The following is an 18,297-nucleotide window of genomic DNA, read 5'->3' as shown; positions in this document are numbered from 1 at the left end:
CTTTCAATTTTTTTTATGCGAAATAGTGCTGTATAGAATTTGAGTATCACACAGCCAAAAAAAAAGTACACCGGCCTCCAATGACCAAACTTGGAGCACGCAGATATATGAATTTAAAACATTTAAAAGATGGTGAATGTAAAACACACAAAAAAAAAGGGGCACAAGGGTAGGACACACAACTATGCTACGTATGCCTGACAAACTATAACTTTTCAACAGGCCTCAGTCTGACAGAACAGACTGTCATTTTTTTTTGGGGGGAGGGGGAATTTTTGAAAAAAAATATAGGTATATAGACAGTAAATAAGCTGCAGCAGCAGGCAGTTATGGAGCTTTGGGAAGGATGCAGTGGGACCAATGGATGCACATACAGTGCCTGCAGGCCTTGCACTGATGTGGATATGCTGTGCTCTGCCTACCTAGTGCTGCAATATCGGGACCTACGAATTAGCCCTAAAAAGGAATTTTGGTTTCAGAAGAGTTGTGAATGTAAGAGTTGCGGACCTACACTAACTCTAAAACCACAATTCTGACCCTATCTCGGCAGCAACTCTCCCTACTCTCGCTGAAACAGGAACAGAATGCGGCGAGCAGGGCGGCGCCAGGTCTCTTATACTCGGGATGATGCTGTACGGCCCAGCCAATCACTGCACGACCACAAAGGTGGCTGCAGCGTTTCATGGCCTGGCAGACAATCCCTGCACTGTGATTGGGTCTCTAAAGTCCGCCAAAACTGCTGGGTGGAGACTGCAGTTACCGCTGAATAATACCCGAAATGCTTGCTACTCGCCGAGTACACCAAGCATAGCGATACTCGGGCGAGTAACGAGTAGTGGTGAGGACGTTCGCTCATCTAATATATAAAGCTGAATGTGTGTATGTGTGTGTGTATGCATGTATGTCCGGGATTGGCATCTGCACCGTCGCAGCTACAGCCACAAAATTTTGCACAGTCACACGTCTGGAACCCGAGAGCGTCATAGGCTATGTTTTGAGGTGAAATTTTAACCCCGCGCATTCCAATTCACCAAACAATTTTGCCCCTATCTACATAATGGGGAAAAAAGTGAAAGGAAAAGTGTTGGAGGCGTCGAAGCTACAGCCACAAAATTTTGCACAGTCACATGTCTGGACCCCGAGAGCGTCATAGGCTATGTTGTGAGGCGAAATTTTAACCCCGCGCGTTCCAATTCACCAAACAATTTTGCCCCTATCTACATAATGGGGAAAAAAGTGAAAGGAAAAGTGTTGGAGGCATCGAAACTACAGCCACCAAATCTTGCACAGTCACACGTCTGGACCCTGAGAGCGTCATAGGCTATGTTGTGAGGTGAAATTTTAACCCCGCGCTTTCCAATTCACCAAACAATTTTGCCCCTATCTACATAATGGGGAAAAAATGAAAGGAAAAGTGTTGGAGGCAAATTGACAGCTGCCAGATGTGAACAAGGGGACGTAAAGAATGAGAGCGATGGCGCCAAAGAGTATATACCATACAGTTGCTAAGGTGGGGCCCCGACATGGGATACTCACCACACACGGGGATATGAACACACACACAAAATGCGCCACACACTACCACGTGCTTGAACACATATCACCCTCAGCACACATTTCACCACACATACACCAACCTCGCCACATAAAAGTCGAAACACAAAAGTCGCCGCTCAAAACTCGCCACGCGCAAAACTCGCCACATGCAAAAACTAGGCTCTTGCAAAACTCGCCACAAGTGCAAAACTCACCTCATGGAAAACTCGCCACACGCAAAACTTGCACACGCGGAAAAATTGCCACATGCACAAAAGTTGCAACACATGCAAAATTTGCCTCACACAAAACTTGCACATACTCAAAAGGCACCACACAAAACTCGCCACGCGCAAAACTCGCCATGCGCAAAACTTGCTGCACACAAGTTGCTACACTAACCTGTCACATGCAACTCGACACACAAAAAGTTGCTACACGCATGTTGCCACACAAAACTCATCTCACAAAAGTCGCTACATGCATGTCGCCACACGCAACTCAACACATACAACTTGACAAACGAAACTCGCCCTAAAACACACACAAGTCTGGTCTTATCCTTCAAAAACAAAAATCTGATTAATAAGCAGACAAACTACAACAAATGTACCATATAGGAAATACGGCAGCTGTCAGTCACATGACCTGTCTATTATGTGTATGTGTGAGCTAATATATACTGCCAGGGGGAGGGCTTCCTGTTGGCTGGGGATTTATCAGGCTGCCAATTTAGCTTACAAATACTGAGGTAAAAATACTGAGCAAATAACGTGTGAACGAGGTCTAATACAGGAGGAGATGACACACAGGTATATACTATATACAGGGGAGATGACACACAGATATATACTATATACAGGAGAGATGACACACAGGTATATACTATATACAGGAGCAGATGACCTACAGGTATATACTATATACAGGAGGAGATGACGTACAGGTATATGCTATATATAGAAGATGACATGCAGGTATATACTATATACAGGAGGAGATGACACACAGATATATACTATATACAGGGGAGATGACACACAGGTATATACTATATACAGGAGGAGATGACATACAGGTATATACTATATATAGAAGGAGATGACATTCAGGTATATACTATATATAGGGGAGATGACACACAGCAGGTATATAATATATACAGGGGAGATGACATACAGGTATATACTATATACAGGAGATGACATACAGATGTATACTATATATAAGGGAGATGACAAACATGTATATACTGAGGTGAAAATGAGAGGTGTGAGGTGAAAATGAAAAGGTGTGAGTGCAAAATGAGAGGAGTGAGGAAAAATAATGGAGTGATCAGAAAATGACAGATGTGAGGTTGAAATGACAAGTGTTAGGGGGGAATGAGAGATGTGAGGGGGAAAATGAAAGATGTGATTGAGAAAATGAGAGGCGTGATGGGAAAATAAGAGAAGTGAGGTGCTATAACTAACCACAGATATTTACTATGCCCAGGCAACGCCGGGCTCTTCAGCCAATCACTAATAAAAACCCTTTTGAAATGACATTGCTAATTTATAATCATTATTTCACCATAATCAGATTGTACTCTTCAGTGCAGTACATAAAAACTATCATGTGAAATCAATATGCGTACCTGTTTGAATGCATCCTCTGAGTCCAACGAGCAGTCCTGCGGTATGGTATAGCGGCAATGTAAGGTAGACTACATCCTCACTTGTAAGTCCAGATATCATGGATACTAGGCCACATCTGAAAACACGCTTCTGGTTTATCATTGCAGCTTTTGGAAGCCCTTAAAAAATTAACAGTATTAGACATTTTTGGTATTGTATGGAAATTAAGTATGCAATTTGTGATAAGATTAGTTGGAATCTTCTTATAATATACCGTAAGTCATGTGCTGTTTGCTGTCAAAGTACTTAAGGTACCGTCACACTAAGCGACGCTGCAGCGATACCGACAACGATGTCGATCGCTGCAGCGTCGCTGTTTGGTCGCTGGAGAGCTGTCACACAGACAGCTCTCCAGCGACCAACGATCCTGAAGTCCTCGGGTAACCAGGGTAATCATCGGGTTACTAAGCGCAGGGCCGCTGTTTTGCTCAGGAAATTTCTGCAAGAAATCCTGAATGTGTGCACATAGCCTAACACCTATCTTCTGACGACAATCACACGCTTTTCTGATCAGTTCATGTAACGACACGTCGGCCATATTTCTGCGGCAAACCTGCACCTTACCAGCAGCTAATGTAGGAAAGAGGGCGTTGCAATGCCACTTACAATCTTCTAGATTATTCAGTCCTCATTCATACTAAAAATGATGTTATACAGGCCTCATCCACACCAAAAAAAGCAAAAAAAAATCAGTTACTAATGTCATACAGTAGGGGACATCTCACTTTGAAAAAGCCAACAATTTGATACACAGGGTCTTGATAACAAGAAAATCAACAAGAAAAACACAGAGCCCTAAAAAATATCTTTTAATATTAATGATTAAAAGTACACACAACCAAAAAATACTTTCCTAAAAATAAGGAAAGTTGAGGGTCCATACTGTAAATTTTGATAATGTACAGACTGAAAAAATGATAATTGGTCAACAACAGATTATTAAATATACAAGGAATGGACTATGGGAGATAGAATGTGCCTTTCCCTATAGCTTCCCTTCCTGACAGTGGAGGTTGGCACCCTGGGAACGATATGGCACCCACGCTCACCATTGGCTGACCCTCGGGACCCTCAACAGGAATCCCTGTCAAAAAGCCACCACCATCACCAAACACCAAAAACCTTAAATTATAAATAAAGTACTGTTAGCGCAAATAACTTGATCCTATACAGATATAAATATTTGTGGTTACAGAGGCAGAACTATATAGCTCTCAGTGTAGTTCAATAGGCTTTTATCAGATGATAATCAATATTTCCTTCAAGAACTAAAAATAGTACATGCATATACTATTATCCTGTCTTTTGCATTGGTGGCTCAAAGTAACATTCCAAAGCGTGAAAAAGATGCACGTATATCCAGTGGCGTAACTACAAAGTTATGGGCCCCGGTGCGAACTTTCAAATGGGGCCCCCTGTCATGATCCCAATGGCAGGGGATCACTAAAGGACAAGCACAGATACAAACAAGCTCTAGGGCGATGGAACCTGAGCTGACCGCGACCCTGAACCTAACACACAAATAAAAGTAGCCGGGGAACGTGCCTATGATGATCCTAGACGTCTCGCTCCAGCCGAAGATCTAACTTCCCCTATTAGAAGAAACACAGACCTCTCTTGCCTCCAGAGAAATCCCCCACAGAAATAGCAGCCCCCCACATATAATGACGGTGAAATGAGAGGAAAGCACATACGCAGTATGAAAACAGTTTCAGCAAAATGAGGCCCGCTAAAGCTAGATAGCAGAGGATACAAAAGTGAACTGCGCGGTCAGCGAAAAACCCTTCAAAAAACCATCCTGAAATTACTTGAACTCATGTGCCAACTCATGGTACATGAGGAGCAATTTCAGCCCACTAGAGCAACCAGCAGCAAGAATCACATATCTGCAGGCTGGACTAAAAACCAAATAAAGCAAAACACCAAAACAGGAAAATCCAAACTTAGCTTGACCAGAAGGTTCTAGGAGCAGGGAGCAGAGGTAACAAGACACACTGGATACATTGATAACCGGCGAGGAAATGCCAGCAAAGCCAGGTTAAATAGGAAACTCCCATATCCTGATGGAACAGGTGGAACCCAGAGACCCAGGAAAGACAAGTCACCCAGTACCATCAGTAACCACCAGAGGGAGCCCAAAAACAGAACTCACAACAGTACCCCCCCCTTGAGGAGGGGTCACCGAACCCTCACGAGAACCACCAGGGCGACCAGGATGAGCCCTATGAAAAGCGCGAACCAAATCATCAGCATGAACATCCGAGGCAACCACCCAAGAATTATCCTCCTGACCATAACCCTTCCACTTGACCAAATACTGGAGTTTCCGTCTGGAAACACGAGAATCCAAGATCTTCTCCACAACATACTCCAATTCTCCCTCCACCAGCACTGGAGCAGGAGGCTCAAGCGAAGGAACAACAGGTACCTCATACTTCCGCAACAACGACCGATGGAACACATTATGAATAGCAAACGATGCCGGGAGATCCAAACGAAACGACACAGGGTTAAGAATTTCCAAGATCCTATAGGGACCGATGAACCGAGGCTTGAACTTAGGAGAAGAGACCTTCATAGGAACAAAACGAGAAGACAACCACACCAAGTCACCAACAAGAAGTCGAGGACCCACGCGGCGACGGCGATTAGCAAACTGCTGAGCCTTCTCCTGGGACAACTTCAAATTGTCCACCACATGACTCCAAATCCGATGCAACCTATCCACCACCATGTCCACTCCAGGACAATCAGAAGGTTCCACCTGACCAGAGGAAAAACGAGGATGAAACCCCGAATTACAAAAGAAAGGAGAAACCAAGGTAGCAGAACTAGCCCGATAATTAAGGGCAAACTCGGCCAGCGGCAAAAAGGTAACCCAGTCATCCTGATCAGCAGAAATAAAACACCTTAAATAAGTTTCCAAGGTCTGATTAGTTCGTTCAGTCTGGCCATTCGTCTGAGGATGGAATGCAGACGAAAAGGACAAATCAATGCCCATCTTAGCACAGAACGTCCGCCAAAATCTAGACACAAACTGGGATCCCCTGTCAGAAACGATGTTCTCAGGAATCCCATGCAAACGAACCACATTCTGAAAAAACAGAGGGACCAACTCAGAGGAGGAAGGCAACTTAGGCAAGGGTACCAGATGAACCATTTTAGAAAAGCGATCACACACAACCCAGATGACGGACATTTTTTGAGAGACAGGGAGATCCGAAATAAAGTCCATGGAAATGTGCGTCCAAGGCCTCTTCGGGATAGGCAAAGGTGACAACAATCCACTGGCCCGAGAACAGCAAGGCTTAGCCCGAGCACAAACCTCACAAGACTGCACAAAAGAACGCACATCCCTCGACAAGGAAGGCCACCAAAAAGACCTGGCCACCAAGTCTCTAGTACCAAATATTCCAGGATGACCTGCCAACGCAGAAGAATGGACCTCGGAGATGACTCTACTGGTCCAATTATCCGGAACAAACAGTCTCTGAGGCGGACAACGATCAGGTTTACCCGCCTGAAACTCCTGCAAAGCACGTCGCAAGTCTGAGGAGACAGCAGACAAAATCACCCCATCCCTAAGGATACCAGAGGGCTCAGAATTTCCAAGGGAGTCAGGCACAAAACTCCTAGAAAGAGCATCCGCCTTCACATTCTTTGAACCTGGCAGGTATGAAACCACAAAATTGAAACGAGAGAAAAACAGTGACCAACGAGCCTGTCTAGGATTCAGACGCCTGGCAGACTCAAGATAAATCAAATTTTTGTGATCAGTCAAGACCACCACACGATGTCTAGCACCCTCTAGCCAATGACGCCACTCCTCAAATGCCCACTTCATGGCCAAAAGTTCCCGATTACCAACATCATAATTCCGCTCAGCCGGCGAAAACTTTCTAGAAAAAAAACGCGCATGGCTTCATCACTGAGCCATCGGAGCTTCTCTGTGACAAAACCGCCCCCGCTCCAATCTTGGAAGCATCAACCTCAACCTGAAAAGGGAGCGAAACATCTGGCTGACGCAACACAGGAGCAGAAGAAAACCGGCGCTTAAGTTCCTGAAAGGCCTCCACAGCCGCAGGAGACCAATTAGCAACATCAGCACCCTTCTTAGTCAAATCCGTCAAAGGCTTAACAACACTAGAAAAATTAGTTATAAAACGACGATAGAAATTAGCAAAGCCCAAGAACTTCTGTAGACTCTTAAGAGATGTAGGCTGCGTCCAGTCACAAATAGCCTGAACCTTGACGGGATCCAACTCAATAGTAGAAGGGGAAAAAATATACCCCAAGAAAGAAATCTTCTGGACTCCAAAGAGACACTTTGAGCCTTTTACAAACAAGGAATTGGCCCGCAGGACCTGAAACACCTTCCTGACCTGCTGAACATGAGACTCCCAGTCATCAGAAAAAACCAAAATATCATCCAAATACACAATCATAAATTTATCCAGATATTCACGGAAAATATCGTGCATAAAGGACTGGAAGAATGAAGGAGCATTAGAAAGTCCAAAAGGCATTACCAAATACTCAAAATGGCCCTCAGGCGTATTAAATGCGGTTTTCCACTCATCACCTTGCTTTATTCGTATAAGATTATACGCACCCCGAAGATCAATCTTAGTGAACCATTTAGCCCCCTTAATGCGAGCAAACAAATCAGTCAACAATGGCAAAGGATACTGATATTTTACGGTAATCTTATTCAAAAGACGATAATCTATACAAGGCCTCAAGGAACCATCTTTTTTGGCCACGAAAAAAAAACCTGCTCCCAAAGGGGACAAAGATGGACGGATATGTCCCTTTTCCAAGGACTCCTTAACATAATCCCGCATAGCAGTATGCTCTGGCACTGACAGATTGAACAAACGACCTTTAGGAAATTTACTGCCTGGAATTAAATTTATAGCACAATCGCAATCCCTGTGAGGAGGAAGCGAACTGAGCTTAGGCTCCTCAAAAACATCCCGATAGTCAGACAAAAACACAGGAATCTCAGAAGGAGTAGATGAAGCGATAGAAATCGGAGGTGCATCATCATGAACCCCCTGACAACCCCAGCTTAACACAGACATTGATTTCCAGTCAAGGACTGGATTATGAGTTTGTAACCATGGCAGACCAAGTACTAGAACATCATGCAAATTATACAGTACCAGGAAGCGAATCACCTCCTGATGAACGGGAGTCATACGCATGGTCACTTGTGTCCAGTACTGAGGTTTATTCATAGCCAAAGGTGTAGAGTCAATTCCCTTCAAAGGAATAGGGACTTCCAGAGGCTCCAGACTAAACCCACAGCGATTGGCAAATGACCAATCCATAAGACTCAGGGCAGCGCCTGAATCCACATAGGCATCGACGGAAATGGATGATAATGAACAAATCAGAGTCACAGACAGAATGAACTTAGACTGTAAAGTACTAATGGCAACAGGCTTATCAACCTTTTTTGTGCGTTTAGAGCATGCTGATATAACATGAGCTGAATCACCACAATAAAAGCACAACCCTTTTTTCCGCCTATACTTTTGCCGTTCACTTCTGGACTGAATTCTATCACATTGCATTATCTCAGGTGACGGTTCAGACGACACCGCCAAATGATGCACAGGTTTGCGCTCCCGTAAACGCCGATCAATCTGAACAGCCATAGTCATAGACTCATTCAGACCAGCAGGCGCAGGGAACCCCACCATAACATCTTTAATGGCCTCAGAAAGGCCATCTCTGAACTTTGCAGCCAGAGCGCACTCATTCCACTGAGTAAGCACCGACCACTTCCGAAATTTTTGACAATAAATTTCTGCTTCATCTTGCCCCTGAGAGAGGGCCAACAAAGCTTTTTCAGCCTGAATCTCTTGGTTAGGTTCCTCATAGAGCAAACCCAATGCCAGAAAAAACGCATCCGCATTAAGCAACGCAGGGTCCCCTGGTGCCAATGCAAATGCCCAATCCTGAGGGTCACCCCGCAGGAAAGATATAATTATCTTGACTTGCTGAGCAGGGTCTCCAGAGGAGCGAGATTTCAAAGAAAGAAACAACTTGCAATTGTTCCTAAAATTCAGAAAACGAGATCTATCTCCAGAAAAAAACTCTGGGACAGGAATTCTAGGTTCAGACATAGGAGCATGTACAACAAAATCCTGTATATTTTGAACCTTAGTGGCAAGATTATTCAGGCTGGAAGCCAAACTCTGGACGTCCATGATAAACAGCTGGGATCAGAGCCATTCAAAGATTAAGAGGAGGAGGAAGTAGCCAGGCTGCAATAAGGCTAGGCAGCGAACTCTGAGGGAAAGAGAAAGAAAAAAAAAAAAGAAAAAAAAACTTCCTCAGACTACTTATCCTCCTACTTCAGCCAATACAATTAACACTTTGTGGGCCGGTTATACTGTCATGATCCCAATGGCAGGGGATCACTAAAGGACAAGCACAGATACAAACAAGCTCTAGGGCGATGGAACCTGAGCTGACCGCGACCCTGAACCTAACACACAAATAAAAGTAGCCGGGGAACGTGCCTACGATGATCCTAGATGTCTCGCTCCAGCCGAAGATCTAACTTCCCCTATTAGAAGAAACACAGACCTCTCTTGCCTCCAGAGAAATCCCCCACAGAAATAGCAGCCCCCCACATATAATGACGGTGAAATGAGAGGAAAGCACATACACAGTATGAAAACAGTTTCAGCAAAATGAGGCCCGCTAAAGCTAGATAGCAGAGGATACAAAAGTGAACTGCGCGGTCAGCGAAAAACCCTTCAAAAAACCATCCTGAAATTACTTGAACTCATGTGCCAACTCATGGTACATGAGGAGCAATTTCAGCCCACTAGAGCAACCAGCAGCAAGAATCACATATCTGCAGGCTGGACTAAAAACCAAATAAAGCAAAACACCAAAACAGGAAAATCCAAACTTAGCTTGACCAGAAGGTTCTAGGAGCAGGGAGCAGAGGTAACAAGACACACTGGATACATTGATAACCGGTGAGGAAATGCCAGCAAAGCCAGGTTAAATAGGAAACTCCCATATCCTGATGGAACAGGTGGAACCCAGAGACCCAGGAAAGACAAGTCACCCAGTACCATCAGTAACCACCAGAGGGAGCCCAAAAACAGAACTCACAACAGCCCCCCCACCATGCCAAAATATTTTCCACCCAAATTCACATTTTCCCTATTAATTTTGCACACTATAGCTTTATTGCAAAGTTGTATAGTGTGACCTCAGTTGCATAACTATCCAGTGCCCCATCCTGGCATATATTTGTCCCCCGTACTGCCATTGTTATGTAATGTATAAAAGAAAATAAACCATTATACTCATCAGGGGCTAACATAGAAGTCATGGGGATCCATATGAGAAGTATAATGCACCCCTATAGTACTCCTTATAGTATAATACACTCCCCATAGTCCCTCATATAGTATTGTACACTCCTCAGTCCTCCATATAGTATAATACACTCCTCCGTATATTAAAATACACTCCTCATAGTGCTCCATATAGCATAATACACTCTCCGTAGTGCTCCATATAGTATAATACACTGCTCAGTCCTCCATATAGTATAATACACCCCTCATAGTCCTCCATATAGTACAATACACTCCTCAGTCCTCCATTTAGTATTAGACACTCCACATAGTCCTCCATATATTAAAATACACTGCTCAGTCCTCCATATAGTATAATACACTGCTCATAGTGCTCCATATAGTATAATGCACCCCTCATAGTCCTCCATATAGTATACTGCACTCCTCAGTCCTCCATTTAGTATTATACACTCCACATACTCCTCCATATATTAAAATACACTGCTCAGTCCTCCATATAGTATAATACACTCCTCATAGTGCTCCATATAGTATAATGCACCGCCATCGTCATCCATGTTGTACAATTCACTTCCCATAGTATGATGGACCATAGTTCTTCATATAGTATAATATATTCCCCATAGTCCTCGATTCAGTATAATGCAGCCACATATAGTATAATACAGCCACCCCACAGAGTATACTGCAGCCCTGCCATACAATACAATGTAACCCCCATAGAATATAATGCAGCCCCCCCATAGTGTAATGCAGCCCCTCCATACAGGGGCAGTGAGAAAGACATGAGGAAATAGTGACTAGGGGGCAGGGGACAAGGACACAAGGGGGGTAGGGGAGACAGGCACAATGGTAACATAGGGGGGCTAGGGAGCAAGGAAGACAGGCACAAGGGGACACATGGGGGCTAGGAGGCAGGGGAGAAGGTTACAAGGGGACTAGTGGGCAAGGGAGACTGACACAAGGGGACAAGGGAGACTGGCACAAGGGGACACACAGGGACTAGTTGGCCAGGGAGACTGACAAGGGGACACACAGGGACTAATGGGCAAAGGGAGACTGGCACACGGGGACAAGGGAAACAAGCATAAGGGGACAAGGGAGACAGGCGCAAGGGGACACACAGGGACTAGTGGGCAAGGGACACTGACACAAGGCTACACACGGGGACAAGGGATAGAAGCACAAGGGGACTCATAGGGACTAAGAGGAAGGGGAGAAGGGCACAATGGGACACACGGGGACTAGGGTGCAAGGGAGACAGGCACAAGAGGACACAAGGGGACTCCAAGGGCAGAGTAGATAGGGACGCAAGGGCTGCAAGGGGACAGAGGAAGATGGGGGGGAGACTTGGGAGGAGGAAAGAAGGGGGCACAGGGATTACAAGGACAGGGTAGATGGAGAACACACGGTGAGAAAGGGGACAGGGGAGACTTGAGAGCAGGGCAGACGAGTCACACGGGGACAAGGGGCAGGGAATGCATGGGGGGTGCAGGAGGACTCAGAGCATGGGAGATGAGGAGCATTGGGAGACCAGGGGAGGAGGAACAAGGTGTGTATGAGGGGCCCGGAGGAGCACAATGACCTGAACCTGGGGACCTACTAGGACATGGGGCACGGGACAACAGGGAGGAAACGGGGCTGGTGTCACAGGGGGCCAGGGACGCTGGGGGCAGAGATGGCGACACACGGGCAGCAGACACAGCTCACTTCCGCCGGTCCCGTACACCTCCATGTTCATCCCCGGATCCTCCATATGGCTGAGCCGCTGCGGCATCCCCCTCCTGGGCGGCTTGGTCCACGTGCCCCCCACTAGCTCCGGAGCTGCCTGTTCCCGGTCGCAGCAGCCGCCACAGGCTTTGCCAATATGGCGGCCACCATCACCTGTGCAGATGCTGCACTGCCTGGGCCCCACACACAGCGTGTGCGCGATGAAGTGATGTCATCACGCACCCGCAGTGTCAGAGGCAGAGGGGAATGATGGGAGAGGGAGCATCAGCTGACGCTCTCTCCTCCATCATTGCTTTGAACTGTACCGGCATCATAAACGCCGGTATAGTTCACTGCGGCGGTTACGCCCCAGCCTCACACACACTACAGATATCACACACACACACTACATATATAACACACTATAGATATCACACACAAACACACCAGCTCATATACACATCTCACACTCCTCTCTGGCAAAGGGGAGGCTGATATTAACCTGCAGCTCCTCAGCTTCTCCTGCTTGCACACTGCTGTCATGTCCCGCCCCTCCCCCGCTCTCCCCTTCAGTGCCGGGGCTCAGAGCAGGAGAAGCTGTCACAGTCTCACAGTGCTGACTGGAGCTGCTTCCAAGTTCCTATCTCTCCCATACCCCGGCTGCCCCCTCCCCCTAGATACGCCTTGGACTGTTGCCGTGCGGGAGGGATCTCCTCCTGCACTGCAACATGGTGTTGGCCGGTGCCTCTGACCTGCAGGGCGGAGGGTCCCTGACCTGCCGGGCCCCGTCGCAATGGCAACCCCTGCGACCGCGGTAGTTACACCACTGCGTATATCTAATATCAATGCTAAATAGCAATGCTAGAATAGGATATCTTATTAGGTTGCCCCTAGACGCCTCAGTTATATCCACAATTCTTATACTAGTGCATGAATCTGAATAGGATCAATATCAGCCCAACAGGGCAAGAGATGTCTGATAAAAAGAAAATACTTAGGTATACTAATAAATACACAGAATAGAAAATTGTTGGCGACCTCAGCCAGCTAGCAAGCAAGACCCAATGATTGTCATAGACCCCTTCTCAGACAAGGTCACCATCAAGTTAGGGCATTTATACATGACAAAAATACAGATACAAAAAGAATGTCCAGCTCATAATTTCTGCCAAAAGTGGTCACAAGATAAGCCACAAGTCCCATTTGGATCAGACAGACAGAGCAATTTAATCTAGGTAAAAGGAATAGCCATGTAAATAAAGCGTTAATATGTATTAAGCCACAGCGACGTTATCAGGGTCTTAATCACAACCATAAGAGATTTCAGACATCTCATAACAGCACATAGGTGTGTAATCATAATAATGTAAACTTATATCCCTGGGACTAGTGCCCCATTCCGACGCATTTCCCCCCATTGCCAATCCAAAGGGATTCATCAGGGGAATGCCAACGCTAAGCACCAGGCAGTTCATAATGAAAAAGCGCCATTCATATCATTTTTTCAGTCTGTATATTATCAAAATTTACAGTATAGACCCACAACTTTCCCTATTTTTAGGAAAGTATTTTTTGGTTGTGTGCACTTTTAATCATTAATATTAAAATATATTTTTTAGGGCTCTGTTGATTTTCTTGACATCTCACTTTGAAATTTTTTGGAGCAAATCTTCTTTGTCATGCAGGCCTCATCCACACTGAAACAATTATTTCTTCTGTGAGTAACGTGATTCATCACGCCATATTTCACCTTCTAATTTTGTGCCACTGACATTCAGCTGTGTGCAGAGGTTGTGCAGAGTAAAAATCTAATTTTTAGCTATTAAGTGTGTGCTCCTAGTACACTATCTGAGCAACATGACTGGGAAAAAGCAAGGTTGTGGTGAAAGGGGGAATAGGCTTGGTGTTTGAGGTGCATGTGGGGTAGGTGTTAATGTTTCTGAAAGCACTAGTGAACCACTAACGTGACGTCCTATCCAAAGACAACTGACAACTTCTGTTACTGGATGTTGTAGTTTATAACATACTGTATTCTTCTTGCGTAATTGCAGTCTCTAATATCGTTAGTGGGGCTTATGTGCCTGCTGTTGCTGCTGATGCTGGAGATGTTAACACTAATTTGTGGAAATGTGAACAGTCCTGCTTGGGTGTCCATCTGCTGGGTTGGTGTAGTAGAAGACCTGTCAATCCCTAATAGACTATTTCTACTGTTGTGAAATTGATGTTACTTTGTTGATGTGTGCAAATAAATTTTCGTAAATGTGTAGATTCCGCGTTGGGTCTCCTTCATGTGTGCTGCCTGTAGCAGTAGGTCTCCAATACCGGCAGTCCTCCACTGTCTTTAAGTCAACTACCCATGATACTATCCTTACATTTTTCTGACAATTGTAATCTACGAAACTGATGTGTGCCACCTGAGTGTGGCTGAGCATCACTTTCAATTCTTTGGAGGGTTTTATCAATTATATAGAGCCAATCATTTAACATTCACTTCACAGACATTTACAGACATTAATGGCACTGTCACCATTGGGACTCACTATCTAAATTTACTATCTGTATGTCTTTGCAGCGAAAGGTAGAAAAATAATTACAAACTTTTCAAGGCTGCCCATGTGTTTGTGTTGACAACTGAACGTTTCTGTGATTGGATAGCTATCACTGAGATGCAAACTGTGTGCCTCATTGCTGTGTTGGGGAAAACCATTATCAAGATTGTCTTCCAGCATGTTTTGATACTGCAGCATGGACATGCCCCTTTCCAGGGGGGGAAGCAACTAGCAAAATTTTCCTTTGTATTGTGAATAGAACACACTGGCAACCAAGTAGTCAGCACTATTTGGATCATAACTATACAGGTAATAATCATGTTGCAGATAGTGCTGCAAGAAGGCCCTCACGAGTTGGTCTCTTTCATGAGGTCCAACTCCACTGTGTGTTGGTGGTGATATAACAATCAAGGTTTCTTCCTCCATCCCCTCCTGACAACCACGGACAACATAGAGGGAATCATTATCGTCTTCATCTCCTAGCTGTTGCGCTTCCATCACCTCTTCCCTCTCATCCTTTTCATGGTCCTTCCCCATTTCTTCCTCCCATGGCAAACATCTGTGAGATGACAGACCTGAACTTATAGATATTATTAACACTAAAGGCATACTCCTCTGCTCCCTCCTCTTCTCCCAGGACCACCACCACCAGCACCTGCTCACCCACACTATTTAAAGTGTGCTCCAGAAAGTAGATGACAGTGATAGGGATGCTGATGATGGCATCATCACCACTAACCCTCTTAGTAGCCATTAAGAAAATGTACAGAAAGGTGCAGAGGTCCATCTGTATCCAGTGTGCAAGTGTGAATTGCACCACGTCCGTACTGCATTGTGCCAGGCTATGAAAAATGTCATCCTGCACCAGGTCTCAGTGCTGCTGCCACAGTCGTTGCAACATGTGCAAAGATTAATTCTACGGTGTGGTCATATTGCATGTCAACCGTTTAACCAGTAGTCAGAAAGATCTCTATACCAACCTAAGTGGAATGATGGAAGTCAGCACATCCAGGCTAGGACAGTGGCAGAGGAATTGATGTACCATCAGGTTGAGGATGCGAGCCATGCAAGGCATGTGTGTAAGGTACTGCTACATACTTAGGCAGTTAACTGGTTCATGCAGCTTTACATGAACACCCGAGCCTTACACTATGGCCGGTCCGAATAACTAAAGCAATTGTTACCATCCACCTCTCGTGTCTCCCCTTTTCCTCATAGTTTGTAAGCTTGCGAGCAGGGCCCTCATTCCTCCTGGTATCTGTTTTGAACTGTATTTCTGTTATGCTGTAATGTCTATTGTCTGTACAAGTCCCCTCTATAATTTGTAAAGCGCTGCGGAATATGTTGGCGCTATATAAATAAAAATTATTATTATTATTATTATTATTATTAAGGTTGGCCCAGCATAGGGCCGCTACCAGGTTTGCACCGTTATTGCACATGGCCTTCCCTAGCTCCAGGTTGAGTGTAGACAGCCATTGATCAAACTCGGTATGGATAGCTGTCCACAACTGTTGATCTATATGACTGCGATCTTCAAGGTATATTCATGTAAACACTGCTTGATTATGGTGAGCCCTGGTTGTGCAGTATGGAGGTGGGTGAGGGATTCTCTTTGCAGTGTTGGAATGTGTGTTTAATTAAGGCAGAGGTTGAGGACGCAGGTGGAGGCCCTAGAGGAGTTGTAGGAGGCAGAAGCACTGCTGGAACTGTTACATACAGAGTTTTGTTCCGCTAGCCCTGGGGATTACAAGACTTGGTGTCTAGTGACACCCTGATTTCTACTGCTTTAGTTCTCCATCTCCTGGTGTGTACTAGTTTAGTTCTCTAACCCAAGATGTTTAGTAGTTTAGTTTTCCAACCCCTGTTGTCTATTAGTTTAGTTTCCATCTTATGGTATGTAGTGGTTTATTTCTCCATCCCCAAGTGCCCTGCAAGCCTTGGGGATTGCAAGACTTGTAGAGCAGCCCCTTTCCCAACTGCCCCTACAGCCACCAGAGTCACCCAGTGCCCAGTCATCTAGATGTAACTTGTAAAAAAGGAAAAAAATCTTCAGCTCACCCAAATGGAGTCCAAATTCCAAGAAGAAATCCGAGCAAGGATCAAGCGTGCAGCCAACAACGTCATGGATACAAAAGAAACGAGGGAGATCCATCTCCAGGAAAGAGAAATAGTCTCTGATAAAATCCAAAATAGCTTTGATGTCATGAAAAAATTTAAAATGTGGACTCCAATGACAAGTAGTATAACAAAGGAATCACATAGCAGCTCTCACTGCACTGAACGCGTTTCGAACACAACTGCGTTCTAAGTCCTCCCTACTGAGGACTAAGAATACAGCTGTGTTCGAAACGCGTTCAGTGCAGTGAGAGCTGCTATGTGATTCCTTTGTTATACCACTTGTCATTGGAGTCCACATTTTAAATTTTTTCATGACAATAAAGTTATTTTGGATTTTATCAGAGACTATTTCTCTTTCCTGGAGCTGGATCTCCCTCGTTTCTTTTGCGTCTAGATGTAACTCCCCTGTCCATGCTTGCTCGTCCAGGTGTCATTGTTGGAATGCACCCTGGCAGAGATAGAATTTTTCAGGGAACGGGTGATATTGTCTGCCACTTGTTGCTGTAGCGCAGGCACATCTTTCTTAGAGAAGTAATGGTGACTGGGCAACTGGTACTGGGGGGATTGCGATGGCCATCAGCTTTTGGAATCCATCTGTATCCATAAGGTGCAAAGGGTGTATTTCTGTGGCCAACAGATTGAAGTGGACATACAATAATCACGGAGATCACAGGTCATGAGTCATACAGAAACAAGGACTGTGATCATTGTAGCGAATAACTCTCAGCTGGCCCCTATCATCCAGACAATGACACGATTGGATGACAAATCATCCGAGGACGTCGCAAGTTGTTCACAATAATTAGCTCTCACAAAACTAATAGTGAGCGTTTGGCTTATCCACATCCAGATTAGAACACATGGAATATGTGTATATCCCGCAGTGCGATCACTGCTAACTCCATGATAACCCTACACTCCTCACTGCTAACAACAATCCTGTTTTTAACCCAATAAATAAATACAGGCCAATTGGACACCATTCTTCTTTTGCAGTTCACACCATCAGGGTGTTCCATCCCCTCTCCCTCAGATTAGCAGTCATATACCAGCTCCCAGGCACACCCACCCACTTCCTTAAACACTTTTATGCATTGCTGCCACACTTCATGTCCTCAGAATTGACAACCCTTATACTGGGCGACTTCAACAGCTCCACCTACCCAACTACATCCCAGCATCTATCTGTAGCCAATTCTTGCAACTTTCAAACTCTGAGACACACATAGACGGTAACACCTTTGATCTGGACTTTGTCCGGCTCAGTTCAATCTTCTACCTAGATGACTCACTTCTTACCTTTTGTCCCCCATGAAATTGGGAGTATAACCACAACTTGCTCCCTAAAAA

At 45.1% G+C, this 18,297-nt stretch overlaps 1 protein-coding gene across 2 annotated transcripts in view; it reads right to left on the bottom strand.

Moving 5' to 3' along the window:
• The window catches only part of LOC138676453 (long-chain fatty acid transport protein 2-like), a 180,308-nt gene that overhangs the window by 97,717 nt on the left and 64,294 nt on the right, over positions 1-18,297 (bottom strand). For both annotated transcript variants that reach the window (XM_069765761.1, XM_069765762.1), the window contains exon 4: positions 3,173-3,331. In XM_069765761.1, the coding sequence (XP_069621862.1) occupies positions 3,173-3,331 (159 nt within the window). The remainder of the gene's footprint in view (positions 1-3,172; positions 3,332-18,297) is intronic.

This window comes from Ranitomeya imitator, chromosome 4 (assembly GCF_032444005.1).
Source record: "Ranitomeya imitator isolate aRanImi1 chromosome 4, aRanImi1.pri, whole genome shotgun sequence".
Taxonomy (NCBI): domain Eukaryota; kingdom Metazoa; phylum Chordata; class Amphibia; order Anura; family Dendrobatidae; genus Ranitomeya; species Ranitomeya imitator.
The sequence above is the reverse complement of the archived record's forward strand: the minus strand, read 5'-3'. Positions and strand labels throughout refer to the sequence as shown.